General features: G+C 44.9%; 1 protein-coding gene across 2 annotated transcripts; it reads right to left on the bottom strand.

The window, feature by feature from the left end:
• Positions 1–391: 391 nt before the first annotated feature.
• On the bottom strand, positions 392–17,837 carry LOC125089772 (V-set and transmembrane domain-containing protein 1-like). 2 transcript variants are annotated; one of them, XM_047712210.1, is made up of 9 exons: positions 17,638–17,837; positions 12,441–12,476; positions 12,037–12,321; positions 7,733–7,771; positions 3,354–3,446; positions 3,075–3,102; positions 2,899–2,936; positions 2,761–2,792; positions 392–735 (listed from the first exon to the last, which is right to left on the bottom strand). In XM_047712210.1, exons 1-9 carry the CDS (start codon positions 17,669–17,671, stop codon positions 628–630), a joined length of 693 nt encoding a protein of 230 aa, XP_047568166.1. In that variant the 5' UTR covers positions 17,672–17,837; the 3' UTR covers positions 392–627. The 2 variants fall into 2 exon arrangements, with proteins under 2 accessions (XP_047568166.1, XP_047568167.1); XM_047712211.1 differs by lacking the exon at positions 7,733–7,771.
• Positions 17,838–18,444: the final 607 nt, after the last annotated feature.

The following is an 18,444-nucleotide window of genomic DNA, read 5'->3' on the forward strand; positions in this document are numbered from 1 at the left end:
TGCTTTGGTTAGTTCACCGTTGAGTGTCCATCTTTGTGGCTTGTATCTTGTGCTCCTTTTCTTTCTTTTTTTTTTTAAGATTTAATTAATTTATTTGAGAGAGAGCAAGAGAGAGCATGAGAGAGAGAATCTCAAGCAGACTCTGTGCTGAGCAAGGAGCCTGACGTGGGGCTCAATCCCAGGACCCTGAGATCGTGACCTGAGCTGAAACCAAGAGTCAGACACTTAACAGACTGAGCCACCCAGGTGCCCACCTTGCGCTCCTTTTCAAAAATCCCTCTGTCTATGGGGGCCTCACCCGACAGCAACCAATGGGCTTTTCTGGGGAACAATCTTTCTATTTGTTTGGGGTGCTATCCAGAATCCCGTAAGTGGCTAGAACAGTACCATCAGCCCGTAGATACAGGACATGTTTCAAGTCAATCCATACTAAAGTCACACTCCAGATTTTGGGAAAACCCAGCCAGTAATTCTTGAGAGGCATGGAAGCAAAAAAGCAGAACTTTAATTTTATTACTAAAATTAGTAATTTGAGCTAAGGACGTGAAGTGACCCGTTTTCCATGAGACCAGTCATTCCACCATCTTAACGCACGTTCTCCTCTTCTAGGGCTCTGGCTGTCCTCCTTTACTTGTCGCACTGCACATTCACAAGATCTTGGGGCTCCTCAGCGGAGGACAGAGACTGCCTCAGGTAGAGATCAGCATGGCTCCCTCCCTGGGGGGGTCTTTCAGTCTTTGGGGGAAAGAGATGGGCTTTTAGAGCTTAGCTGTCCAATATGGTACCTACAAGCCACATAGGGTGACTGACATTTAAGTGAATTAAAATTACATTTAACTTAAAACGCAGGTCCTCAGTCATACCAGATGCATTTTGCATGTACAATAGCCACAGGTAGCCAGGGGCTGCGGTATCCGATAACACAGCCGTAGGACGCGTCCATTACTGCGGCAAGTCCTACTGGACAGCCCCATTCCGGGAACGGCTGTGGTCTTGGGGAGGATGAGGGTTTAGACTCTAGTTTTAATCATACAACACTGCTAATGATGACTGGTACCAAGAACAGTCATTGCAAATGTATGGGGTTGAGAATAAGAACTCCCATCCCGTAAGAATATCTATTGGTTGTGTTAATATCACGCTATTTAAAAAACAATTTTATTGAGATATAATTCATATACCATGAAATTCGCCTAACAGAGGTGCGCCATTTGATGACCTTTAGTGAGTGGATCTGTGGAATGAGGTAGCCCTTGCCAGAATAACTTTTAGGACATTCGTTACCAAAAAAATTCCCTTTGTGCCTGTGTGGTTATACCCGCCCTCCTGGCTCTAGCCACAGCCGGTTATTGAATTACTCCCTCGGGAGAGTTTACAGGAATGGGACAATGGACAGTCTCCTGTATCTGGCTATTTTCATAATTTAGCTAAATGGTTTTGCAGTGTATTCATTTAGCACATGGATCTTTCACTAGTTTCTTCCCTTTTTGTCGTTGTTGTTGTTGAATAGAATTTCATTGTATGGTGAGGTACCCCACCATAATATCATGTTATTATAATATGATTATTATCAACAAGTTGCTAATCAATGTCATTTACCCAACATTTAACATAGACTAGATTTGCTCATTGATGGTTCATTTGTGAACCTGTGAACTATGTTTTTCTATACCTTTTAAAAAATATATACGTATCTCAATGAACAACATGGGCATAGATATTTTTGAAGTACAACAGCGAACAGTTTGCACCTTTTGCTAATGCCCCTTTTCATGTGCTTTGGCATACAGAATGGACCAAGGAACCTCTGTGTCCTATGGAAAAATGTACAAATGTCATCTGATAGTTGTTCTTAGAGGTAATGATAGTTAATGGATAGTTAACTAATGATAGTTAATGATAGTTAAAGGACAAGTAAGGACTTATGTTAAGGACTTAGTTAATGATAGTTAAAGGACAAGTAAGCAGTTTTTTAAATAGAAAAAATTGATTGATGTACACCGATTAACATTTGTTAATCAATGCTTTCATGCCATCCATCTGATGTTTTAAAACTTGCCAGAAATTCCAGCAAACCCTTTATGTTTAGTGTGTCACTGGATTCACACAGGCCTTTTCATGGGGGATTTTGATCCCCATTAGATAAGGGAGGGAATAAAGCGTCCGAATCACTGGGGTTTCACGGGTTGTCTCAGACCATATTGGCAGTAAATAGTAGTCATGTGGAGTTGGAACCCAGCTACTGTAGGATACAAAGCAGGTGTTTCTTTGTTGAATTACTGAGCTATAACTAACATATAACATTGTATGTGGTTAAGGGGGACCATGGGTTGATTTGATACATTTATATATTGCAACATGATGTCAGCTAACATCTCCATCCTGCTGCATAATTACAATTTCTTTTTTGCAGTGAGAACAATTAAGACCTAGTCTCTTAGCAACTCTGAGGTTTATAATACAGCATTGTGAGCTATAATCACGGTGTTGTGGGTCACATCTCCACGACTTAACTTATCTACTAGTTGCAAGTCTGTACCCTTTGGCCAACATCTCCCCAGTTCTCCCACCCCTGGTAACCACTATTCTATCCTCTGTTTTGATGAGTTCTGTCAAGGCACATGCTTTTTAAACACAATGTTAATTGGCCTCTTGTCAGTCGTGTGAACTGAGGGCATCCAAGTAACCAGAATGTGGGCTAAACCAGGTGGCAGACAGGGTCAGCCTATGGTGCTAAGTGACCTCGTGGGGAGAACTCACCAAGACAGATATCCTCTCCAGGTTGGATAAATCTGCATATGAGTGAAAGGAAAAAAAAAATCAGGTCTCGGATTGTAGGAGTGAGACTTACTCTTCCCATCCCACGATTCCCTTGTGGTTTCTTCCCTTACCACTCACCTGTAGCCTCCTGCTTGGGAAATTCGGAATGGCTGGTTCTAAGAGACAGAAACACATTAGGGATCTGAAGACTGAGGGAGAGGACAGGGCTTTGGAGAGAAGAGGCATGGGAATCACAGAAGTGCAAACATGGTTCCGGAGAAGGGAGGGACATAAGATTCGTCAAGTATATCTACCTCTTGGTGGGGTCTCCATGCGACGAACCTACAAAACAACAACAACAACAACAACAACAACAAATGGGGAGGGATTTGTATAATGAGAAAATCCGTCACTTCATTCCCCTTCCCCAGTGTTTAAAACCAGGGCTCCCTGGAGTGCCTGAGTTGCTCAATCAGTTAAGTGTCTGGCTCTTGATCTCAGGGCCATGAGTTCAAGCCCTGCGTTGGGCCCCATGCTGGGTGTGAAGCCTATTTATTAAACAAGCAAACAAACCAGTGCTTCCCTGAACTCACCATGCTGGGTGCATCTGTTGATGAAGAAGACGGCGAGGAAGAGGATGGAAATGGAAAGGCAGCTGAAGGTGGCAGCGAAGATCAATCTGTTGGCTGATGGGGGAGCAGCAGGTCATAGAATCAGTTTGGCTCCTGAGACACCCTGATGGAGTTCAGCCCCACAGGTGCGAGGAGTCAGATACTCTGGCTTCCAGAACTTGCTGCTACCACTTCTGAGCTGGGACTTCCAATGACTATGGGAATTTCCTTAATCTCTCTGACTTTCCATTTCCCTCTTCAAAGTGAGGATAAGAAAGTAACCATTGGACTGGATAGCAGAGGGTTAACTGGGTGGGCACTTGCAGAGAGGGCCTCGCCCAAAGGAAATCCCTAATAAACCTTTCAGCCGTATCAATAATTCTGATTATTTATGGTGAGCCTCTCTGTGGTAGGGGCTTCACACGTTCTTCTCATCTTGACAGGAAGCACATGAGATGGTGGGAATGCAAGCTGGTACAGCCACTTTGAAAAACAGTGTGGAGGTTCCTCAAGAAGTTAAAAATAGAGCTACCTTAACAACCCAGCAATTCCCCTACTGGATATTTACCCCAAAGATACAGATGTAGTGAAAAGAAGGGGCACCTGCACCCCAATGTTCATAACAGCAGTGTCCACAATAACCAAACTGTGGAAGGAGCCCAGATGTCCCTCGACAGATGAACGGATAAAGAAGACGTGGTCTATATATACACGATGGAATATCACTCAGTCATCAAAAAAATGAAATCTTGCCATTTGCAATGACGTAGATGGAACTAGAGGGTATTATGCTGAGCGAAATAAGTCAATCAGAGAAAGGCAATTATTGTATGATCTCACTGATATGTGGAATTCAAGAAGCAAAATAGGGGAGCATAGGGGAAGAGAGAAAAAAATGAAACAAGACGAAATCAGAGAGGGAGGCAAACCTTAACAGACTCTTAACTCTAGGAAACAAACTGAGGGTTGCTGGAGGGGAGGTGGGTGGGGGGATGGGGTAAACTGGGTGATGGGCATTAAGGAGGGCACGTGATGGAATGAGCACTGGGTGTTATATAAGACTGATGAATCACTGACCTTTACCTCTGAAACCAATAATACATTACACGTTAATTACTTGAATTTAAACAAAATAACATTAAATTTAAGAAAGAGAGAAACATACAAGGTAGCTTTACTGTTCCCATTTCATTCTAACCTGAACAAAGTATGCAGAAGTTAAGGGAATTGCTCGGACTCCACAGCACGGTAGCTCCGTGCTGGCCTCTGGGTGTGGAAACACCAGAGACATGACCTCACACTCTGGGGAGACATACATTTACCGCCGTCACTGTGATGCCACAGAGAGAACAATAAATCCCATCCCAGAGGAATGAAAATCCACACTCAAGAGTTCAAGAGTTAAATGGTATATGTACTGGGGTATTATTCAGCCATAAAAAAAGTAGAAAATCCTGCTGTCTGCGACAGTGCAGATGCGTTATGCTGAGGAGATGAGCCAGACGAAAGCAAATACTACCTGCTTAGATTCTACTTATGCAAGGAATCTGAAACAAAGAAAAAAAAATCTTTCAATTGAACTTGTAGAAGCAGAGAGTAGAGTGGTCGTTGCCAGGGGCCAAGGAGGGTGGCGGGTGGGGAGGTGGGAAGAGGCTGGTAAAAGGCTACTAGGCTTCCAGTGAACAGAGGAGTAAGTCCTGGAGATCAGACCATCACGTGCACACTTTGGTCAGTTATGCCTCCAGAAGGGGGGGTAAGGAGAGGGGCGGGATGAGAACACAGAACTTGAAGAGCTGAGTAGTGATGGAAAGCACTGGCTTCAAAGCAGAGTCTAAAATCTGACTCAATGTGTAGGAATGAGATTGTAGTGATAATGATTATTTTCCCCCCTCATATCCCACCCACACCTGTCTCCCTCTGTCACTGGAGGATGCCAGCGCTCCTCCACTCCCTTTGCCATTTTTATGCTCTCTGGATCATGGTTTCTTTCACTTTCCAATGTGAACATTTGCATCTCATTGTCGGGAGACTGCCAGGAAGGACCCCGAAGGCCTCGGGATCTCTGTATCCCAGGGACACCTCTTTCCCAGGACCGCCTGAACCCCCTAGCCCAGCACAGTGCAAAAGACACCAGGGAGGGACATGGATATCGCACTCTTGCTCAGTCCTTTTCTTCTCAGCCCTCCTTCCCCGGCACCTCCTACACTGTCACTTTCGCATCAATACTTCTTTGAATCTTTTGGTGGCACTGAATCCAAGAGACCCTCAAAGCAGCAAACTATCAGTGCCTCTCCAGGAGCCTAAGAAAGTAGGGTGGGAACAGCTGCTCCAGACATCAGCCCTGCTTACCGTTCATCTGGCCTTGGGCTTCTCTCCCCCAGCCCCTCACTAGAAGGGAGAAGTAAACCTTCACAAGACATTCCCCTTCCTACGGCACCACAACCCACTGATCTGCGTTCACCCTGAGACATCCATGTTTCCTGGCCAAATTTCCCATCGCTCTTTACAAACTGCTAGAATAAATTAGCAAGGGTCTCTGGTGTCGCCATGAAGGAATCACAGGGAGCGGTGGGATTAAGCTTGCCACAGGTGTAAATGAGGCCTCAGGCAGCAGAGAGGAAGCCGGGCCTTATATGCACATATGCGACCCTCTGTATGGGCTGGGAGCATCCTATCTGTGCTTAAAGACTTTATTCCATTTAGAATTGCTGCGGTATAAATTTGAGCTCAGAAAGTACATCTCAAGAAATGATCTACACACCCACTAGGATGTCTATAATAAAATGAAAGGAAAATAAATGTTGGCAAGGATGTGGAGATATTGGAACCCACATGTATTACTGGTGGGAATGTAAATTGGTGCGGTCACATTGGAAAACAATTTGGCAGTTTCTCGAGAAGTTAAACATAGAGTTACCATATGTCCCAGCAATTCTACTCCTAGGTAGATATCCAAGAACACCGGAAGCAGGAACTCAAACAGGTGCTCCCCCCCCCGCCCCCAGAGGTCATAGTAGCCTTAATTGCGATACCTGAGAGGTATGAACAACCCAAATGTCCATCATTGGGAAGGGAATGGGGAGAGACTGCTGATGGGGAAGGAGAGTCCGTTTGTGGGGGATGAGAATGTTCTGGAATGATAGAGTGGCGTTGGTTGCACAACCTTGTGAATGTGCCAAATGCCACCAAATCATGTACTTTAAAAGGCTGGATTTATGGGATGTGAATTACAAATCAATACAAAAGAAAGAAAATAAGTAATGCGAGAGCCAAAAGGAAGAATGTTCCTCTTCCTCTTTCCCCTCTCACCCGTCGCTAGACTTCCTGCCTTATTTCTGGTACTTCCGTGGTCCTTGACTCGATCTGATTTCAGATTTCTCCCAGAAAACATTCCTGGTGTGACTTATGTTCATAAGGCTGGAGTAGAGCTCATTCCCCAAGTCTGCTAATACCGAATGAAAACATTTTCAAAGGCTATTACTTATTTTGCAAGGACATTTTGGGAGATACCTTAAAAAAAAAAAAAGTTGTTCTCGCATAGACTCTAATGACAGCCTTGGACAATTTTGGTTCATTGGAGTAGATTACAGGGAGGTTACGAGTTGCAGAAATTAAGTAAGCAACTAGATGTCAACTTACATTATATATTTGGCCATTAAAATCTGGATGAGCTGTTTTCATCCAAAGATGTCAAAAGTTCTAACTTTTGGGCGCCTGGGTGGCTCAGTGGGTTAAGCCGCTGCCTTCGGCTCAGGTCATGATCCCAGGTCCTGGGTTCAAGCCCCACATCGGGCTTTCTGCTCGGCAGGGAGCCTGCTTCCTCCTCTCTCTCTGCCTGCCTCTCTGCCTACTTGTGATTTCTCTCTGTCAAATAAATAAATAAAATCTTTAAAAAAAAAAAAAAAAGTTCTAACTTTTACAAGCATCTCCGAGGATAGACTCTTAGTCAACTCCTCATGGAAAAGCAACATCAGAGAAAAATAACTTAATATTCACCTGTTTTTGAGAACTCTAAAGTTTTAGCAAATCCTTGATCACACACATTCCCAAAGCACCTGGGCTCCACGGGTCCCCATCCTGTTGCCCGAACCGGACACACAAGCTCATCCCCAGTCTTCACAAGACTCCGCCATGGTGTTTCACTACGTAAAAAGACAAACGACGTGCCTCTAACTGTTTTACTCATCGGCCTTTCCTTAACCCACGAGGAGCTTGGGGGTCGTCTTCCCAGAAAGGCAGTCATCTTCCCTATCACAGTGAGAAACCAAGCATCAAAGTTCTTCTGTGCCTTTTAACCAAAGGGGACTGCCTGCCTCATGTGGTGGATAAAAATTGGAAAAATATCTCTCAGATTATCTTACCATTTTTTACTCCCGTAGCTCCATGTCCATCGTGGACATCTAGAAAACAAGATGCAGGGGGGACAAAGTCAGTGATTGAGTGGAAATCTTGGGGACATAGACCCTCTTATTCTGCTTATGGACTCTAAGCCCCCTTTGGGAAGCGGAAAATGTCTTTCCCATTTCCCTTCCCCACTTCCCATTTCCCATTTTCCCCTTGGGATGCTCACTGGGTCCCCAAACCTGGGCCATAACATTAGATGGCTCTTTTTTTCTTTTTAAGATTGTATTTATTTATTTATTTGAGGGGTGGGGAGAGGCAGAGGGAGAGACCCTCAAGCAGACTCCATGCTGAGCACAGAGCCTGACATGGGGCTTGATCTCATGATGCTGAGATCATGACCTGAGTCAAAATCAAGAGTCAGATGACTGAGCCACCCAGGCACCCCCAGACGGCTCTTTTTAGTACTCCTGAGTTTCACATTATTTTTATCATATTATGTTTAATAACAAAACATTTATAAGTGATCTCACTAATTTTACCCCTTCCAGTCCTATTCCTTGCCAGCCTTCCCTATCCCGGGAAGGAGCACCACCATTTTACAAATATTTTCTCCCATTTGGTAGGTTGTCTCCTCATCTTGCTGACTGTTTCTTTTGCTGTGTGGAAGCTTTTGGCCTGAAGCAATCCCACTTGTTTATTTTTGCATTCGTTTTTCTCGTGGTTTATGGGTCATATAAAAAAAAAAAATCATTGCCAAGGTCATGTAAGGAAGCTTTTCCCATTTTCTTCTTGGGGTTTTATGTCTTGGGGTCCTACGTTTAAGTCTTTAATACATTTTGAGTTAATTTTTGTGAGTGGCGCAAGATGAGGGTCCAGGTTCATCCTCTGCATGTGGTTATCCTGTTTTCCAACATCATTTGTTGGCTCTTGATTCCATTCCATTGATCTATGTGTCTATTTTTACGCCAATGTCACACCATTTGGATTACTATAGCTTTTTTTTTTTAAATATTGTTTTATGCACTTCTGTTATTTTCATAGGTTATATAATGGCTATTCAGTAGCCTAGAATCCTTGCTATCACATGACAGTTTTTAAAAAAGATTTTAGGGGCGCCTGGGTGGTTCAGTGGGTTAAAGCCTCTGCTTTTGGCTCAGGTCATGATCCCAGGGTCCTGGGATCGAGCCCCACATCAGGCTCTCTGCTCAGTGGGGAGCCTGCTTCCCTTCCTCTCTCTCTGCCTACTTGTGATCTCTGTCTGTCAAATAAATTTTTAAAAAATTTTAAAAAGATTTTACTTATTTATTTGACAGAGAGACAGAGAGATCACAAGTAGGCAGAGAGGCAGGCAGAGAGAGAGGGGGAAGCAGGCTCCCCGCTGAGCAGAGATCCCGATGTGGGGCTCGATCCCAGGATCCTGAGATCATGACCTGAGCTGAAGGCAGAGGGTTAACCCTCTGAGCCACCCAGGCGCCTCCATAGCTTTGTAGTATAGTTTGAAATCAGTATTACATTAGCCCCAGCTTTATTCTTCTTTCTCAGTATTGCTTTGGCTATTCAGGATCTAACAGTTCTTTTGGTTGAGTCTTTAGGATTTTCCATGTATAACATTATATCACCTACAAATAAAGACAGTTGTCTCTCTTCCTTTCCAGTTTGGATGCCTTTTATTTCCTTGTTTTGCCTGATTGCTAGGGCTAGGACCTCCAGTACTATGTTGACTAGAAGAGGTAGGAGTGGACATCCTCGTCCTGTTTCTGTTCTCAGAGGAAAGATTTTGACCTTTTGCCTTCGCGTACGATGCTAGCTGTGTATGTCTTGTCATGTTGAGATGCATTGCTTTTATACCTGATTTGTGGAGAGGTTCTAATCTTGAAAGGACATTGTGTTTTGTCAAATGCTTTTTCTGCCTCTATTGAGATGATTATAGTCTTTTTGTCTTTCATTCGTTAAAATGGTCTATGACATTTACTGATTGTGTACGTCGAACCATCCTTGCACCCCAAGGATAAATCCCAATTAACCATAATGTAAGATCTTCTTAATGTGCTGTTGAATTTGGCTGCTAAGGTTTTGTTGAGAATTTTTGCCTCTGTGTCCATGAGGGACATTGCTCTGTAGGTTTCTCCCAGTGTCACTATCTGGCTTTGGTATAGGTAATGCTGGTCTCATGAAATGAATGTAGGAATGTTCCCACATCTTCAATTTTTTTTAAAGATTTTATTTATTTATTTATTTATTTGACAGACAGAGATCACAAGTAGGCGGAGAGGCAGGCAGAGAGAGAGGAAGGGAAGCAGGCTTCCTGCTGAGCAGAGAGCCCGATGTGGGGCTCGATCCCAGGACCCGGGGATCACGACCTGAGCCGAAAGCAGAGGCTTAACCCACTGAGCCACCCAGGTGCCCCTTCAATTTTTTTTAAGTAGGCTCCACACCCAACATGGGGCTTGAACTCATGACTCTGAGATCAAGAGTCACATGCTGTACCGGCTGAGCCAGCCAGGTACCCCAACATCTTCCATTTTTAGTAAGACTTTGAGAAGGATTGGCGTTATTTCTTTAAATGCCTGGTGGAAATCACCAGTGAAACCATCTGGTCACTTTTCTTCATTGGGAGGTTTTTGATTATTGAGGTAATCTCCTTATCTGTTATTGATCTGTTCGGATTTTCTATTTCTTCATGATTCAGTCTTGGTTTATAGACTCCTACAAAGATTCTCTTGCCCATAGGCGATTGCCCAAGTCTCCAGGTGCTTCTAGGCCATGGCCAACAGGACCTGGAATTAATTTACAGTCTCCTTCAGGTTCCACAGCTGGTACTGAGCTCTGTCTGCCTATTACTCAATGCACAGGTGGGTGAGACTCCTCTCGGGTCCCTTGCTGTGTGGTGCCAGATCCCACAACTCCCACAAAGGCACTTCGGTTTGTGGATGGATGCCAAATTTCTGTTGTTGAAGTGGGGGGGGGGTCAAAAACGAGGGATGTCTTATGCCGTCCTGATAGTCAGTTTGGATTTTTCTTGTTTTCTCAACTTGTAGCGGCTCTGGGAGTTCTGTTTTCAGCAGAACAATAGCAATACAATTGGGTCTGTCGTATGCAATCAGACATCAGAGTTTCATACTGTGACCTGGAGTCATCTCAGGGTCTATGTTGAGTAAGAGGGGAGGTTTAGGACTGACCCTGAAGAGGCCAAAGCAACATGGGTGAAGGGAAGGACCAGAGATTCCTCTTTTCCAATGCACCTGGGGATATTCTTACCCATCTTTCTATTGACCATAGATTTTATTTTCTGAATGTGACACTTTGATATCTTGGGACATTGCTGACCCTGATCCCCCACCAAGGGTATCCACTTCCCCAAGCACACCCCTCAGGTGCAAACCAACCATTCCAGAGCTCATACTGCCAACCACCTCCTCTATGGCTCTCCCACTCTGGGTCGAGATTCCCTGTCAGATACCAGACAATCAGGGACAACCTCTATACACCAGAGCCAAACTTAAGTCTGTTCCTTCCCACAGAAACCTCAGTAAAGACTCTTGCCCAGTTTTCCTCCTCCCTCTGTTTCTTGACTGTCCTTTGTGCGTCTCTATGTGGTCCTGTGTGGCATGGCTATACCCCTCTTCTTGGGAACTCTAACAGACTATCTTTCTCTCTCTCTCTCAAAGATTTTATTTATTGATTGATTGATTTGAGAGTAAGAACGTGAGAGAGAGCAGAAGCAGGGGGCAGGGCGGGGCAGAGCGGGGCAGAGCGAGAGGGAGAAGCAGGCTCCCTCGGGACGATCTGAGCTGAAAGCAGACACTTAACCAACTAAGCCATCCAGGTGCCCCCAAACTATCTTTTTCTCAATGACAATCATCTCTTCATCTTTGGCCATACTCTACCTCAAATTTTCTATTCACACCTATATTCTTTTTTAAAATTTTTATTTATTTATTTGACAGAGAGAAGGAGAGCACAAGCAGGGGGAGTGGCAGAGGAAGACGGAGAAGCGTGCTTCCTACTGAGCAGGAAGCCCGCCATGGGGCTTGATCCCAGGACCGCAGGACCATGATCCAAGCTGAAGGCAGATGCCTAACCCACTGAGCCACCCAGGTCCCCTAAAACTCTATTCTAAAACACTCCCACCTCCACCTCGTTGATCCACACTCAGAATCTTTGATGAGAACCTTTCCCCACACTCACTTCCTATTTCCACCATATTTTACATTCAAGTGGTCACATCTGTCCATTTCCCGGACTTTTCCTTGCCCAGCCAGGTTCCATCACAGCACAGGAATATATGCCTCAAGAGCAAACCCGAGGCAGCCTTTCTCACCTCTGACCTTGAGCTGTAGGTATTCGCTCTCCCCTGACCACTCCTGGGAGACCATTGTCTTGTAGGTGCAAAAGTACATCCCAGCATCCTTCGGCTCCAGGTGAGTAAGGAGGAACTCAGCCTTGTGTCCTTTGGACCTCTGCTCCTGCCTGTACCTGGAGTCCTGCAGCTTCCCCAGCACGAATGTCACATTCTGGAAGTGAGACTGGCACCTCAGGGTCACGTTGCCTCTGTATCCCACCACTAAGCTGGACAAGGCACTGAGGGAGGGCTTGGGAAGTGTCTCTGGAAAGAATTCAGAGTTAGTCTGACTCTTCATCATGATGACCACCAGTGCCCTCCCAGAATTCAGAGCATGAAAGAGAAAATCTGGGTTGTAGGAACAGATAGGTGAGAAAACTCACCATTCTTTTTCTCATCTTCAAAGCCCAGGCTGAGCCCTGGAAGAGAAACCCTCATGAGACATGGGTTGTATACTCATCTTTGAGTACATATCAGGCAGAGAACACGTGGCTAATTTGTTAGAGATCTATCCTGTTTCTTGGAGGCACTTCCTTGGATTGATTTTTTTACCTTTTGCTTATGTCCCATTGTTTCTCATTCAGGAGTTACGTTTACGTACAAAGTTCCAGCAGCCTTTACCCATTTATGGTGTTGCTTTCGTGATCAGTCTTTCTTTCACCATCTAGATATCATTACACATTTGCCTATATTTTCTTCTCCTGCTTTCCATGACTGCACTTTTCACCCTGGCCACTTAAATAACACAGTCGTTATTTTACTGTGGAGTGTGAGCAGAGGGCTTCCTCCCTGATTCAAATGGAGAGAAGTCGCTCTCTCTGACAAGATTCTTCTTTTCGCAAGGAGTTCAAAACATTCACGGTCCTAAATGCTCTTTCTACATGTGACTTTGATCTTCACAAGCGTCAGGCCCTACCTCTCCTGTGTTCTGTTCTGTGTATTTCATTCTGGGATAGGAAGGTCATTCCTTGGAGGAAAATATGGGAAACCTGTCTTGGGGGTCTGTCAAGCAGTGAAGCTAGAATTTCTCTAGATGTGAGAATATCTCAGAACATCTAGCCCTTGCTTAAACTCAGGGGTTAACTCACAACACAGAACCCCCAAGTTTCACCAAGAAAAAAGGTGCACTGAGGCCAAACTTGCAGTGACAGTGGTGGAATTTATAGGTAGGAAATCATCCTCTGGGTCATCAGGGGGTCCTAGGTCTCATGTCCCCTTTTTAGTCCTCCCCCAACAAACCCGTTTTTAGACTCATGTTGTGTCAGCTCTGGTACCACCCAATATTCTGCTCAAACAGTGGCCACCCCTTTTTAAAGTAAGCACACAGATGCCTTTAGTTCATTTTGCCTTATGAAACCCTACTGGAGAATAGGCGAGTAAAGGCGAGATAGAGGTTCTCTTTCTTTGACAAATAAAACTATATATACTTAAGTTACACAACATGATCTATATGTATACACACACACACACACATACATAGAAAAATTACCACAATCAAAGCCAATTAACACATCCATCAGTTCCTAGAGTGACCCTCTGTGTGTGCGTGGGTGTGTGTCCGGGGTGAGAACACAGAATGATTAACTACGGTCTCCATGCTATGTGTTGGATTCCTCAGAACTTGTCCCTCTTTCCTAACAAGGGACCACAGTGGACATAGACAAGGAGGACTGTCCACACAGAAGGAACTGTCATTGATGGGAATGCAGGATAACTGGAAAAAAACACATTTCTCAGGAAAAAAGTACAATGAAAACCCACCAATTACCAAGTGTCTGTCATTCGACGGACTCTTTACAGACACTGACCACTGACACACTTATACTCTTTAGCAGGTCCTTGGTGGGCCACTGTCATCTATCCTCTTACAGCTATGTGCTCTGAACAATGTCCAGCCTCATTGGGTGCTACACCTCCCACTGAGACAGGTAGCAGTGGGGACACGAGAAACCACAGCTCCCTAAAAACTTAGGTGATGCTGTGGTTTATGATAAGAAATACACATTTGTGGGGCGCCTGGGTGGCTCAGTGGGTTGAGCCTCTGCCTTCGGCTCAGGTCATGATCTCAGTATCCTGAGATCGAGCCCCGAATCGGGCTCTCTGCTCATCGGGGAGCCTGCTTCCTCTCCCTCTCTCTCTGCCTGCCTCTCTGCCTAGTTGTGATCCCTGTCAAATAAATAAAATCTTTAAAAAAAAAAAAGAAATACACATTTGGTCTTTGTCCTGGTTTCTGGCACACAGCTGCTACTAAAGCTCTTGGAATTTTCTTAACCATGTTTTTTTTTTTTTTAAGACTGTTTATTTATTTATTTTAGGAATCTGTACACCCAATATGGGGCTCAAACTCATGACCCTAAGATCAAGAGTCCCACGCTCTTCTAACTGAATGAACCAGACACACGGCCTTGGAATTTTCCAATGGTTGGATGCAATATAAGTGTCTTTCATTATGTTATGAAGTGACTTCTGGACCACACCTAAGGATGAGGGCTGGTTGCCAGGGGAACCAACCATAGGATGGCAAACTTGGAACATTCAATTCCATCTCCTTGACCTCTGGGAATGGGGGAGGGGTTGGAGATGGAATCAATTGCCATTAGCCAATGATTTAATCAATTGTGCTTATGTAATGAAGCCTCTATAAACGCTCAGAAGGATGGGTTCAGGGCACCTGGGTGGCTTAGTTGGTTAAGTGACTACCTTTGGCTCAGGTCGTGATCCTGGAGTCCTGGGATCAAGTCCCGCATTGGGCTCTCTGCTTGGCAGGGAGTCTGCTTCTCCCACTGACTTTCCCCCTCTTGTGCTCTCTCGCTCTCTCTCATCCTCTCGCTCTCAAATAAATAAAAATAAAATCTTAAAAAAAAAGGGAGGATGGTTTCAGAGGGCTTCCAGGTTGATGAACAGAGGGAGGTGCAGGGAGAGTGGTGTGCCTGGAGAGGACATGGAAACTCGGCGCCCTTTCCCCATACCTGGTTCTCCACATCTCTTCCATTTGGTTATACCTGAGTTATCGCTGTTTATAGTATACTGGCAACCAGTAACTTAAATATTTCTGTGAGTTCTGTGTGCCTCTCTAGCACATTAGCCAAACCCAAAGAGGGGGTCATGGGAACTCCTGATAGATAGCTGACTGATCAGGTGATGACCCAGACTTTCCATTGGCATCTAAAATGGGGAGGAGGGAGTCTTGCGGGACTGAGACCTCACCTACAGGATCTGATGCTGACTCCAGGTAGATAGTATCAGAGCTGAGTTAAGTTACAGGACACCCAAATGGTGTTCAAGAATTTCTTGGTGGTTTCCGGGCCCCACCCCCACACATTGGAACTGGGCACCAGAATTGATCTCCAGATTCCTGTTAAATTACGATTTAACAGATCCTTTGAACGCATCGTCTGGAAAGCTTAAAAATTGTATCTAAAGCATTCTTCAGATTATGTTATATAAAATATTCTCCTATTCTATTGTAGAAAGAAATGTTGTGGTGACACATCATGGATGGACCTTAAAAACATCATTCCTGGGATGCCTAGGTGGCTCAGTCGGTTGGGCCACTGCCTTTGGCTCAGATCATGATCCCGGTGTTCTGGGATCAAGTCCCGCATTGGGCTCCTGCTCAGCAGGGAGCCTGCTTCTCTCTCCGTCTCTGCCTGCCTCTCTGCCTGCTTGTGCACTCTCTCTCTCTCTCTGACAAATAAATAAATAAAATCTTTAAAAAATCATTCCTAGAGAAAGAATCCAGACATGAAAAGTCACATGTATGATTCCATTTACATGATAGATGCAGAGTAGCTCCATTTAGAGAGACAGAAAGTACATGGGTGGCATCCCTCCACCCCACCCCAGGGAAGGGGGATGGCAAGTGGCTGCTTTGTGGGTACAGCATTTCCTTTACGGGTGATGAAAACATTCTTTGGTGGTTACACAACATTGTGTCTAAATGTCTAAATGTATCTAAAATGCCACTTGATTGTCTACTTTAAACGGTTACTCTTAGGTGAATTGTATCACATTTTAAAAATTTTACGTTAAGTTGGGTACATTTACCCTCTGTACTGAAGAAGTATAGAGATCGAACTATCAGAAGTCCACCCCATATAAGAAGCGGAAATGACTAGTTGTGTTAGTTTAGGCACGAAACCTCCATTAAGTGCAACAGTGAATCTGGCTTCCAAAGCAGCCCAACCTAGGGATTCAGGGCTGTTAGGGTCTTTTCTCTCAGCTGCCATGTGTCATTCCCTCTGAGTATTGTCACAGCAGGACCAGGAGCCTGGAAGCAAGTCTGTGGGCAGCTACAGTCTGGCATCTTTGGGAGGTCACACTGAGAACCAAAATTTATCTGAATCCCAATGCTAGTCTGAGAATCTTCCTATAGAAGTGGACTGCCTTGCTAAGCATTATAGACCCATCCATGGAATAATGATTCATTATGTCCTCCAGAAAGGTAGGTTCAAGTCCTAACCCCCAGCACCTGTGAACGCAAACTTATTTGGAAATAGCATTATTTGGGAGTAGGCTAGTCCCATAATTCAGTATGACTGGTGTCCCCATAAGAGGTGGGGAGCTATAGAGAGACAGACACGGAGGGAAGATGGCCATGTGAGGACATGAGGGATTGCAGCAAAGCATCTGCAAGAAAGGAACCCAAGGACTGCCTACCATCCCCAGAAGGGAAGAGAGCCTGGAACAGAGTCTCCCTTGGGGCCTCGGAGCCCTCGAAGGAACCAGCCCTGCTGGCACCTTGACCTTGGACATCTCGCCTCCAGAACTGTGAGAGAATACATTTCTGTTGTTTTAAGCCATTTGGTGTTTGGCACTTCGGGAAATGACTACGGGCAGGATGAGGTGAGTCTCTCGACTGCCCAACTTATTCTGCCCTGCAGTAGGGGCTCAGGATATAGCCACACCAGGGGCTCAAAGCATTACCTAAAGGAAGGGCTGTATCTCAAACGAAGGAGGAAGGAACTGGAGCAGATGACAAGTCCTGATATCCTCTCCACACACCCCTCAGCTCCACCTCACAAAAGAGGAACTGGGAGCTTGGTCAGTGGAACTGCTGGCTCACAGTCTAGAGCTCCTACAAGACCAAGCCAAGGTCATAATCACAGGTCTTCCTATTAACAGGCTGAGGTCCCTTAGATTACATCACATTCAAGTTGAGGACAGTTAAAATCAGTAGAGAATGGGGTTGGTCAGAAATTTTTATTTTCATCCATTGTCCCCAGATGTAGCCATTCTTTATAATCTTGGTCTGTGCCCAAACCCATAGTTCCACACCCTATGTATCCCACCCTCTATGCCAACAAGCATTCATGGCAAGAGTGGTATTTGGACCAAGCAGGTTTGCAGACCTCATGGGAGCTCTGCATTGCTTAGCTGAGTAAATGAGGGTATCACCCCATGGCTCTGAACCTCACTTCCCCAGGTCCCCAGAACAGAGGAGTGTCATACCACAGCCCACGAAACTCTGACAGGTAGCATGTGTCCAGTACACAGAAGATATCATTTCACATCAACCCCCGCTTCACCGTGAATTTTCTCACCCACCCAAACCCATCTGTCCTAGTCCTGGAGACTCACCAAGGCAAAGCAGGGACAGGAATTCTGTGAGCATACTGTCACTTTGACTCAGACTGAGATCCCGTCTTCAGTTTTACAGTTCAAAGGAAGAAGGGGAACTGGGCCATCGCAGGTCCCTCTTGCCCACTTTGTCTCCACGTTGTGTGGGTAGAGGTCTTACCCCGACATGTTGGTTCTCCACTGCCTGGTGTACAGTTTCCTCCTCACAACTAAGCCAGGAAACCATCAGTGACAACATCTCCCTCATAAATGTGGTGTGTGTGCCTCCAGCTCCACCCACTCTGAGATCTGTCCTATCTCATCTGAAGTCCTGACCAAGACATTTTCTTTAAAAAAATTTGTTTTGGAAAATATTTTAGAGTTACAAATAAAAAAAATATTACAGAGCTCCCACATAACCATCAATCAGCTTTCTCATTGGTAATAGAACTGCTGTACATTATGAAAGCCAGGAAGTTGGCATGGGCACAATACGATGGATGCCTGGGCAAGCACGTGGTAACATCCAGAACATCCTGCGGGAGTCTTTGGTAAAAGATGGGAACCACTGCTCCTGAGAGCAGGGTGGTCAACAAGAAAACAGAAATTTTGAGGCTGAGCCACTTGTCTTTCAGTAAACCTTGACAAATGGGTCCCACAACATCAGAGTTTTCCTGTGCTTTCTGTTATAGAAGAGAAAGTAAATCAAGGGAAATTGAAAAGCTTCTATTCAACTTTTTTCCCAAATGGGAAGAGGGTAATCCCATTTTCCAGGAACAGAGGAAGAAATATTGGTGAATTAAGGAAGCAAATTCCTCTCTAGTAGTA

This window comes from Lutra lutra, chromosome 17 (genome assembly GCF_902655055.1).
Source record: "Lutra lutra chromosome 17, mLutLut1.2, whole genome shotgun sequence".
NCBI classification, from domain to species: domain Eukaryota; kingdom Metazoa; phylum Chordata; class Mammalia; order Carnivora; family Mustelidae; genus Lutra; species Lutra lutra.